The following is a 10,891-nucleotide window of genomic DNA, read 5'->3' as shown; positions in this document are numbered from 1 at the left end:
CGCAACAATTACAACGGTTACCCTGTGACAGCAAGGAGGTAGGGGATGGGGAGATGAGGTTTATAGTGGGAAACGCTGCTCCGTAGTAACAATAAAGCACTTAGAGATGCTTTAAGCTGTACGTGCGTTCGGTCAGCAGATTCTCCTCAAGGCTCTGAGGGAGACGCGCCGAGGAGGCGGGAAAGGGCGCGCGCTCAGGGCGGGAAAAAGGGGGAGGGGGGGAAGGCGCTGAGCCCCGCCTGGCCCCGCGCGGCGGGGAGGATAAAATGGTGGAGGGCAGCGCCCACCCCTCAGCCCTACGGCTCGTGGGGCTGAGGTGAGGCTGCTACTGTGCTGTGTGCTGAGGAGGTGGACAGGGAGGGTATGTGGGGATCCCTGAAAGCGAGGTTGGGTGTGAATAAAGGCTGGATTTGCAGGAGCACCAAGCTGCTCCTGGCTGTTTCACAGCTGCTAAGCCCGGTTCTGTCTGCTCCCACCCAAGCAATGAGGGCAGTTTGGGTGTTATTACTTGGAGCTGAAGCTGTAGGTGCTGTGTAAGGTCGGTGTCCGAAGTGTGGCTTTTGCTGCGTGGAAGCAATGAGATTTGCTGCGTTTTGGCTTCAGGCTTTTCTCAGCCATTTGTCTTTTATAAAGGCTGTGAGTCCGTCTGAAAGGGCTCTTCTGTAACATGCTGTTCTCAAGCGAGCAGAAATAATTCATACTTCTTTTTTTTACTATTGTTATTATTTGTGTCTGGATTTCCTCTCTTTCCTTCCCCCTTGTCCAGGTCAAACAAGAGCAGAGTTTGCTGTCAGGCTCTGTTTGAAGCTGTTGGGGTTTATCCGTATCCATAAGATGAGTGTCAGCACTGTTTGTGTTGCCATAACACTGGGAATGTTTGCACTGTTTCCTCAATCCCTCCTCAGAGCGTGGCTGGGGATCAAACAGCCTGAAACACTTGAATTCAGTCTGTGTTACTGGCAACATCGGTGCAAACGTGCTCTTTTGGAAGCCTGGCTGTGGCAGTGAGTGCGAAGCTTCCTACGTTGTGTCTGTGTGTGCTGAGAGCCTTAAATTTACCTGCAGCAGATGTGGAGAAGGACAGACCTTCACTCTGTGCCAGTACAGCTCTGTGGAGGGTAACCAAAGGGAGAGCACTGATAATGTCAGCAAGGGCTGAGGGTTTTGGAAAGGATGGCTTCGTTTTCTATAGGCTATGATGTCAGGAAGACTGTATGGAAATAACTTAATTAATATTTGGGGCAGGTCATGTGCTGTGGGAAGTTCTTCAGTATATTTTAGGAGTGTTGTCACTGGGCAGTGCTGCAGTAATGCATCTTGATGATGATGCAGGGGGCTGCAGCACCTCCCCTACAAAGACAGGCTGAGGGAGCTGGGCTTGTTCAGCCTGGAGAAGGAAAGACTGTGGAATGACCTCATTGCAGCCTTCCAGTACCTAAAGGGAGCCTACAAACAGGAGGGGAATCAACTCTTTGAAAGGGTTGATAACTGCAGGACAAGAAGAAATGTTTTGAATTTGAAGGAGAGAAGATTGAGGTTGGATATCAGGGGGAAGTTCTGTACTATGAGAGTGGTGAGGTGCTGGAACAGCTGCCCAGAGAGGCTGTGGATGCCCCGTCCATTCCTGCAGGTGTTCAAGGCCAGGTTGGATGGGGCCTTGAGCAGCCTGGGCTGGTATTAAATGTGGAGGTTGGTGGCCCCCCCTTTGGTAGTGGGGGGTCTGAACTTCAAGATACTTGAGGTCCCTTCCAACCCAAACCATTCTGTGAAAATGAGATGAAGTCACTGTAACTTAGTGAGAACACCCTGGGGACAGAGGAGATATTTAGAGATTATATATATTACATATATTATCCTTTTAAGATCTCTAGTTTTCAGTTTGCCTGCATGAAGTCATTCAGGAACTCAGAAGAGTTTTCTGATTTCTACTGTAACACTTGTAGCTGTCATGGGAGCTTTCTCATATTCTGTAAGATGGATTTTGGAGCATGGGAAGTGCCTCAGTGTTATTGTTCAGGATGAGCAATGTATGTTTTTAGGTTTAACTCAGCTGAAGGATAAACTGAAGTTTTTAGAAAGATTTGCTAGCAGCTTGCTGGCGCCATGCTTTCCTTTTATTTCAGTCTCAAGACTTTGCAGTAATACTTGGCTGATGATGGATGACACATCCCAGCAACTGATCTGTTTTTGTATTATAGCAATCAACTTACCAAAATAGCTTTTTTTTATTATTATTTAAAGATGAAAGAGGCTCTGATAGCCTCTTCTGTTGTCTGTATGGATTTCTTAATTTAAAAGATTAAAACTATTTAGACTTAATTTAAACTATTCCTTTCCTAGGTTAGATGTTAGGAGGAAGTTTTTCACCCAGAGGGTGGTGAGGCACTGGAACAGGTTGCCCACGGAGGCTGTGGATGCCCCATCCCTGCAGGCATTCAAGGCCAGGCTGGATGTGGCTCTGGGCAGCCTGGGCTGCTAGTTGGCGACTTGCACATAGCAGCAAGTTGGAACTGGATGAGCATTGTGGTCCTTTTCAACCCAGGCCATTCTATGATTCTTTATTCTGTTACAGTACGTGGTGCGAAGGAAGCACCAGCGTTTGTTATCTGTCTGAATTAAGGCATGGAGCTGTAGAAAAATAACTTATTTATTAAGGAAAAATGTGTAAAAGGTGATAATCCATATGCAACAGAGGTCTTTGACTGAAAGTGTGTTGAGGTGTGTCAGATACAGCACTTGATCTTGCAGGAAAGCCTTTGACTGGAGTAGCCTTAACTTTTAACTCTTCTTGCAGGAAGCCGAGGGCTGCATTTGCTCACACTGTGCGTCTTCATAATTACTTGGCTGAGTGAGCCCAATAGGAATCCAAGCAGCAGATGCATCGTGAGCAGTGACAAAAGCACTCGTTTGGGTGAGTTATCTTTCCATGTGGAGAAACCAAACCCCCAAGAGGCAATGAGCTTGTGGTAAGAACTCCTCTATTGTTCAATTGGAGCATCGTTACACCTTGCAGCAATTAATATCTCCTTGCTGGGTGGTGCTTCCTGGTTACAACTGGAAGGGTTTGTAAGTATGTGATCACCAGAAAGTGGTTGCTTAGAAGCTCCTTTTTCTCTGAGAAGAAGGTGCACACTTGCTGAAAGAACCAGAGTGCTTTTTCCCATTTGAGAAACAGTTCCCAACTAAAGGAGTTGATCTGCATTTGTCAGCAGTTTACTGCAAGCCTCTGTAAGAGGGAGGCTGTTCCGAGGCCCCTGGGTCCTGTACTGTGTATCTATTGCCCAGCTGAGGAAACTACAATTCCCATAGTACTTCCACATACTGGTCCTGCAGTGACATCAGACGTTACATGGCACAGACTGGTTGTAAAGCAAGAAGACCAAACATGTAAGCTCGGTGTTTCTTTCACTTCTGCAGCAGGGCCTTTGGCAGTGTGAAATCTTTGCTTGCTAGGGGCGGATTTTAGTTGTTGCAGAGCTATTTGGCAGGGCGTGTACCTGAGGTGATACTCAAGGGCGAGCAATCCGTTGCAGTGCAGCTCTGGGACCTCTCTGTCCGGGAATAGCTCCGTGCAGAAATCTCTCAGCGCCAGCGCTGACACTTTGTCTCTATGGACGGCTTCCACGCCAGCAGCCCGAAAACCGCTGCTGTTTTGCTGCGTTCGTCCCGCCGCTTGGACGGGTGGAGGAGGGACGCAGCCCACAGCCTGGCAGCGCTGTGAGTGGCGCCCCGGGGAGGTGAGCAGCGCGGGGCTGCCGGGCGGTGCCTGCGCTGCTTCCCGCTGCCCCACAGCCGCCCGCCTCGGGGGGAGGGAGAGGGGGAGATCTGAGCTGCTTTGACTCGGCGGGAGCCGCTTCTCACCGCGGGGTGAGGCTCCTGTGCGTGTTCGTTGGTCGGGAGAGGTGGTAGGAGTCCATAAGGAAGCTGGAAAACAACCCAGAGAAGAGATTTTTGCAGTGTAGTGTTTGCTCAGGTTGCTATGATGCTGCACTTTGAAGCTCAGTCGTTTGTCGGTCCGGCAGTGCTCAGCCTCGCAGGAGGTTGTGTGGAATGAGTAGCTGAGAAACCTCCGCACACAAACGCCTCTTAATGTGGACCTGCAGAGCTTTCCAGTGAGGGTGGTGTTGTGAACCTCATAAAGTGGTTGGGAAACTTGAGGGTTCTTGCTGTTGTACTTGAAGACGCTGAAAAACTTGGAAAAACTGAATAACAGGTAATAGTTCCCCCATTAATTTCTGCTGAGAGACAGTTTAAAGCTGTTGAACAGCACTGTGACCTGATGTGCTCAAGCCTGCAAACTTGAAGACATCTATTTACTGCTTGGATTTCACAAGCTGGGGAAGTGACCAAGTGGGAAAAGCAGCTTTCTATCTCAGTCTAATGAAATTGAGATACAGTTGTCTCTAATGATATGAGACGTATGCTAATCCTTGTACTGTTAATTTAACGATTTCTACTCGGCCCCAATTGTTGGTTTATTACCGTAAAAGTCTCTTTAGCTAAATGCTGAAATTGTCTGTGACTTAATTATGTTTGTTTAAAAATAACTCTAAAAACACTTCATTTAGGAGGTTAAATTATAGTTGATAATCCAACACATCTGGACAAGTATTTCCTAACTTTAATTGAAGTTTTGTATTCCTAAATGAAAAGACTTACTGAGAGTATATTAGTACCAATAGTATATATGAAGGGACACCATCTACATCTTTTGCTCTTATTTTTAATATATTTTGGCCACTTTAGGGTTCGTTGTAGTGATTAGAAGTTGAGGTAAAAAGTCAGTTGTTTGCATGAAGGTCCCTTGTGTGTCTCTGCTTAAGTGTGTGTTTGCTTGCCGCATATTGTGGTGTCATGGGCTGCTTGGTGATAAGAGTAACAAGTTGCCTTCATAACACCTTCCCTCAACTGTCCCAGGTGTGAACTTTTTGATGATGGCAGCTCACAGCTGAGTTGGGTTTTCTGTTTTTACAATTGGCAGCTTGATATCAGTGCTTTGTGAAGAGCAGTTTTTCTTTAATTGGGGATGAGTGTGTTAAGTTTTCTATAAACCAACCCGTCCTCAGGCACCTCTGAGTAAGGCTGGGAGGCCTATGTTGTTGTATGCAGATGTACTTAGGAGCTGTGGGACTGCACTGTTTGAAGGGCTTGTATGGTGTTGGATCACAGTCCTGGTTTGCAGATCTTTAATGTTGTAGGATTGTTCTGCATGCTGTCCTTTGGAAGAAGAACCTCACAAAGGTACTGGTGTGCTGTTCCAAGGATAATGCCTTCATAAAGCTGGAACTGAGGAGCAAACTGGAGATCTGTTCTACAACAGACTTGGGCTTGTGGCTTTGTAAAGCAGATAATCCTAAATATAACAAGTCCAAAACAGATGTGCCAAAAAGAGAAGCGAGGGCCTTCAGGCTTTGCAGGGGGTGTTCCCATGTAACTCACCTCTGGAACCTGTGTCAGTAGGGTGGGCTGTACATACACTGATAGTGCTCACTGTTGGCAAGGTTCATCTGGAGTTTCTAGTGTTAACTTTTTCAAATTAATACTTTTTTTTTTCTTTTTGTAAAATGGGAGGATTAGCAGATGTTACATTGGTGTGAAGGGTTGTGGGATTGCATGACTGTTGGATATTGTGGGTTACATTGTCAAGAAGTGCATCACTTTGAGCTTTGGACATCTATTAAATGGGATGGAGTGAGAACAAGAAGCGGGTCACCAGTTTTCCCTGCTAACAGGACAACTTCTTGCCATCAGGTATTGGGTTGTTGTTGCTCATCTTTTTGCTCGTGGCTCTTGGACAATGTCAGAAGAAAAAAAAAAACAACAATAAAAATAACCCCCCACAACTTAAAACTGTATAAAAATTCAGAACGTGTTAAAGTACTCCATGAAAAAGCTTGTCAGTTGAACAAAACACAAACTGGCAGTGCTTTTTTAACTAAAGCATTGCTTCTAACAAAGCTCTAACGTAGCACCCTCAGGTTGTGAACCCTAACGTGACTCCTGCACTGCTTTGAATGCTGTCTTTGGCTCGAAGTAGCGACTGTTTTGAGATGCAAATGGACTCTTTGGGATTTCAGCTATCAACCGGCTATCAATCCCAGTTAAAAGGTCAGTCAAGATTAACAGTTTAGACACACTGACTGAACAAACCATCGCAGGTGGTGCGAAGATATTACCAGGCATCTCTTGTGAAAGGAAACTAGTGTAAAAAGTTAGTGTCTGGGAGCAGTTGTATGCACCTGAATCGCTTCAGTGCTGAGCTTTCTGGCTTAGCTCAGCTTAAATACCGGGTGCACAATCTTCCTTCTGCAGGGCTTTCTGCAGAGCCAGGAGTTGTGTTACTGCAGCTCTTCCCTTGCTGTGGGGCTGCTGTATTGTACCAGCTGATGTGAGAGCAGCAAGCTCTGTGTACCTGCACGCCTCCTGCAGAACTGTTCTGCCGGACTTTGCTGTCAGTCTGAGCACACTTCTCTGCTGCATGGTGATGGAAATACTGTAAGAATCCCAAGGAAACTGACAGTCAGGAGTGGGTGAACTAATTCATCGTGCTCTTAGTGCCTGTTTCCAACAGGGCCTTGGGAAAGAGAAGAGTGAAAACTTCTCTGTGTGCTGAATGAAATGTTGTAGCAGGTTTGTGGATGAACAACAGGTTGGGTAAACCCTTAGTTCTCCCATCCAGCCACAGTTGGATGTGGGCATCGTCTGACATAATCTGATTACTTTAGAAGTGTGTGTGAAGTTTTAAGAATTGACCATGATATGACAGTCACACATCCTAGCTTCATTTGTCTTGGCCTTTAGAACAGCTCCCTCCCCATTCATTTCTTCCACCAATTAAAGTTTTGTGTCAGCTAGGAAGAAACCCAACATTTTTGTATTGTGCAGACTGGCTGGCTGTGGGCATTGTTTTACTGTACCCTGCAACACAAGTGGCTCAAGTTGGAGAAATGGCACACATGCAAATTGCAGGAACTGAATGAGCTGCTTTTCACTAACAGCAGCAAAGGAGATTATTCTCTAGTGTTTGTAGCTGAGTTTCCTGCCTAACAAATATGGCATTGACAGGCCTGGTAATTGTTTCTTTTTTCTTTCTGATTGTTTTTAAATAGGTTAAGTCTGCCCTTAAGAATCTGAATTTCTGCTTGGGTGGCAATGCTGCTTACATTACAGAAGAAATCTTGCATGTTGGTAAGGAGGACATGGTCAAACCAACTGCCACACATGGTCATTACAAGTCACAGGTGGGTCCAAAAAGTGAGTTTGCTTAAGGAAACAAACACTTTTTATGTTATGTTGCTTTTTATAACTAATATTGAATATGAAACAAACAAAAGAATCCACCACCAAAAAAAAAAAGAGAGAGAGAGAGAGAATGCTACATTACAGCTGGAGCAGATCTCACTATTACTTTGTGTCAGTGCAGGAGATGAAGCCAGATGATGGGGCAGTCAGCACTTGCTCATTCAGGGTGACTTTGGGAGCCTCTTGTTGTTTGTGAGACTTCCCACTGAGTGTGAAGAACAACTGCTGGAAATCACTTTGGATAAAAACTCTTTGGCTATGTGAAATGAATCAATTTAGGTGGTAGTGCTGAAAACAGAGAAACAAAAAAGAAATGCCCCAGAAACCAATGAGTTCTTAATGGTAGTTGGGCTGTGGAGCCCCTAAAAGCAGGAAATGCTTGTCTAGCTAATAAATCAGAAAATACATTCAGTGTAAAAGTAATTATAGTGTGCAGTGCTGTCACTTACTGGCATTACAAATAAGTTTGCTGTTTATAAAAAGCATCTGTAACCAATTCTCTGTAACAGCATGTTCCTCCAGTTTTAGGATAAGTGGCTGTAAAAGGACTTTTTCCTGATTTAGGCCAAATGTTTTTGGTGAATATTCAAGTTTATTTACTCCTGAGCTTCTCAGAAGTTAAGAGTCCTCTGCGTGCGTTTGAAGACATTGTGTGACTTCATAACAGCGATAGATATCTTGTTAAAAAGCATAGGGGAAAAAAGTTTGCTCAGTTAGGCTTGGAGGGAGAGAGCTTAGTGTGTGCATATTTCTGTTTTGCAGAAGTGAACTGAAGCTGTGTCTTGTTTTATGCTTTGAAAGAAGAAAAATCTGCTGAGATGTCCTATCTAGGTTTTAGATATGGTCTTATTTAGTGGGAGCAGTGGTTTCTCATGACTTGCAGGGTGGAAAGAATGAAGTAGGAATCCAAGTGAAGACCATTAAGAGTTGCTATTTGGTTTTGTTAGAGACAAGCATCTTGTTTACTGATTTTATTTTGTTTAAGATTGAAATTCTGAATGAAGCACATCTGTGGCTCTGCAGGCAGCCCTTCCTTTGCAGAGCCTGGTAAAGAAGGTATCACTCTGAAATTCAGCAAAGGACTCTGAAAACAAAGCAAACCATAGGAGACAGCACACTGCTTTACACCTTTTTTACTGCAGCTTGCTACTGGCTGGTATGTAAAGCACAGAGCAGAGTTTCCCAGTTGTTTAGGAACTTTGTTGAACAAGATAGAAAGAGAAGCTCCAGTGTTTTGGAAGTGCTAACAGATGAGGCAGTATCTAGGGTACATGAAGTACCTCTTCTGCTGAGCTTTAATCACATCATGCTGCACAGCTCATAGTAGCAGTGACTATCAGCCCTGAAAATAATAGACAAATCCATTCGTTACAGATCCTATTTTTAATCTATGCAAAAGTATTTTGTATTTTGGCCAAGGAACATGATTTATTTGTGTGTTGATTCCCCAGGGACTAAAAAAGACCAGAGCCCAGCGTACTTGCTGATGCCACTAAATTATTACTAGAATTTTAGTCTTGGTGAGCTCCTGCTTTCTGAAATGACCCCCATCAGCCCTTTGTAGAGGATAGTTTGGATACCACACTTCCCATCTGCAAACACAAGAGCTGCTCTGTCACCTGAGCAGTGTCGTGCTGTGGGACAGGAAAAGGATCTCATCTCTGCTTACTGACACACATTAGTAGCATATTCTGTAACATCACACAGAAATATGTCCAGACTCTATAGGGTAAAATAGGAGGGGAGAGAGAAATTAACTTGTTATTTTCTCTTTTAAGTAAATGAGGCATGAGAGAGTGCAATGATCAGCAGTGAGGTTTTGTTCTTCTAGGTTACAGAGACATAAATGACTTTCAAAGAAGCCTGACAGTGACTCTAGAGAGACTTAACACACACAGCTATGTTCAGGCAGTGTAAATTTCCCTTAAGCTTTTTTTTTTTCCTATTCACTTGTTAAGAGCTTTGGAGATGTTTCTCCAACAGCAAATGCTGTCTCACACGGTTGGCAATTCTGGCCATGTGAATATGGCTCCAAGTGAAAATGCAGTTTTTATCTTAGAAGCAGAAAAATGAGAGTTAGTACAACAGTTTAAATGTTTGCAAACAAGGCACACTTGTCACTGCAGCATTGCTTCTTCCTTTCATTTTCTGTTTTTTAACACTCCAGGATTTGAAGTACACGATTGAGATCTGTGTGCAGTTTCCAAAAGGGATTTAGCAAATGATTATTTTGATCCAGGACTAGTTTGACCATGCCAATGAGAGAGTTCTCTTCTTTCTTTCTTAAGCTAGGAAAAAAAAAGTCTAGCACACTGTGCCTTCTCCAGCCATGTTTATAATGGAGGATTGTGAAGTTTATTTTATCCTCAGTCTTAAAAGAAGTCTTGCTCTCTATCCTCAGCTGCCAGGTAACCAGAGTCCAGTATGGCTTCTGAACATTACCATTTTTGGTGGAGCTGTTTTCTTACAGTCCTGAATTCTCCCTGCTGCCAGTTGTACACACAGGACATGTGCTGGCAGCAGCTCTAATTCTTTTCCATTAACTTTCTAGTGCTGCACTCTTCTGTGTCATCTGTACTGAGACCTGGATAGACAGACAAAGCTGCTTGATGGAAGGGGCTGTTAGAGCAGTGATGTGCACACCGTCCTTTTTTTTTTTTGTCTTTTTTGACTCATGTTTTTGTTGAAAATCCTTGACTAACACATCCAGATGAAGCTGGGGATGCTTAGACAACATCCAGGTGGTCTCATGGCCACAGAAGTGATCTTAGTGTATAAATACATGGAATTTCCAGTCATTTAATCTGAGAGTTTCTTCCTTTTTTTTTTTTTTTTCCTTCTCCAGGCACTGCTCTCCATACATCAATGGGCCGTTAAGGTAGCCCATTTTGGGGAGTGAAGGGGAAAGGGGAACTTCTCTTAACCACATTTTTCTTTGTAAAGTTTACAAAAGTCTTCCCCTGCTTACGTGGGGTTCTTTGCAGGAATATCCTGTGTTGTCAGAGATCTAGCAGGGGTTATTTCTCTGCTCTGTTTGCTCAGAAGGGATGCCTGTGTGCATTTCCAGTCATAGGCTAGAAGACTCATCTTGTGAACTCGGCGTGTGAACATCTGCAGTGTGAAATCTGTAAAGAATTCCTGTTACTGTATAGTATGTTATTTATTATTTACTTATTTTTTTTGGAGTGTCAAATTAGGAGTGTTTTAAGGCAGGGAAACAAGTTTTAAGGAAGGGAGCAAGTTTCAGACTGTATTCTGGTGATTCCCATGTTACATTTTCCTGAAAAATTACTTAGCTTAAGCTATAAAAGGGAGGTTTTACTTAGTTAACTTTACTGCTCATTGACCTAAACATCTAACATTTATTTTCACCTTTTCAACATAGGTAAACAGCAAGAAACAAAGAATGGACACTCAATTAATTTCCCCATTATTAGGAGCAATTCCCAACCCCTCACCTCCGTTAGAATCTTCCTGTCTGCACAGTGATTGCTCAGCACATGGGGAAGTTGTTGGCACCAAAACTCCTTTCCAAGACTGCACCAAAAAACGGTAGGTTTACACACTGGTTGTGTGTGTGTGTGTGTGG

General features: G+C 44.0%; 1 protein-coding gene across 6 annotated transcripts in view; it reads left to right on the top strand.

Moving 5' to 3' along the window:
- Positions 1-219: 219 nt before the first annotated feature.
- The window catches only part of LOC104911318, a 25,381-nt gene continuing 14,709 nt past the window's right edge, over positions 220-10,891 (top strand). The window contains exons 1-4 of one of the 6 annotated variants that reach the window (XM_031553822.1): positions 220-316; positions 2,795-2,911; positions 7,110-7,241; positions 10,688-10,854. In XM_031553822.1, the coding sequence (XP_031409682.1) occupies positions 7,200-7,241; positions 10,688-10,854 (209 nt within the window). In that variant the 5' untranslated portion in view covers positions 220-316; positions 2,795-2,911; positions 7,110-7,199. The other 5 variants (XM_031553825.1, XM_031553821.1, XM_031553824.1 and 2 more) reach the window with 5 other exon arrangements.

Source organism: Meleagris gallopavo, chromosome 6 (genome assembly GCF_000146605.3).
Source record: "Meleagris gallopavo isolate NT-WF06-2002-E0010 breed Aviagen turkey brand Nicholas breeding stock chromosome 6, Turkey_5.1, whole genome shotgun sequence".
NCBI lineage: Eukaryota > Metazoa > Chordata > Aves > Galliformes > Phasianidae > Meleagris > Meleagris gallopavo.
The sequence above is the reverse complement of the archived record's forward strand: the minus strand, read 5'-3'. Positions and strand labels throughout refer to the sequence as shown.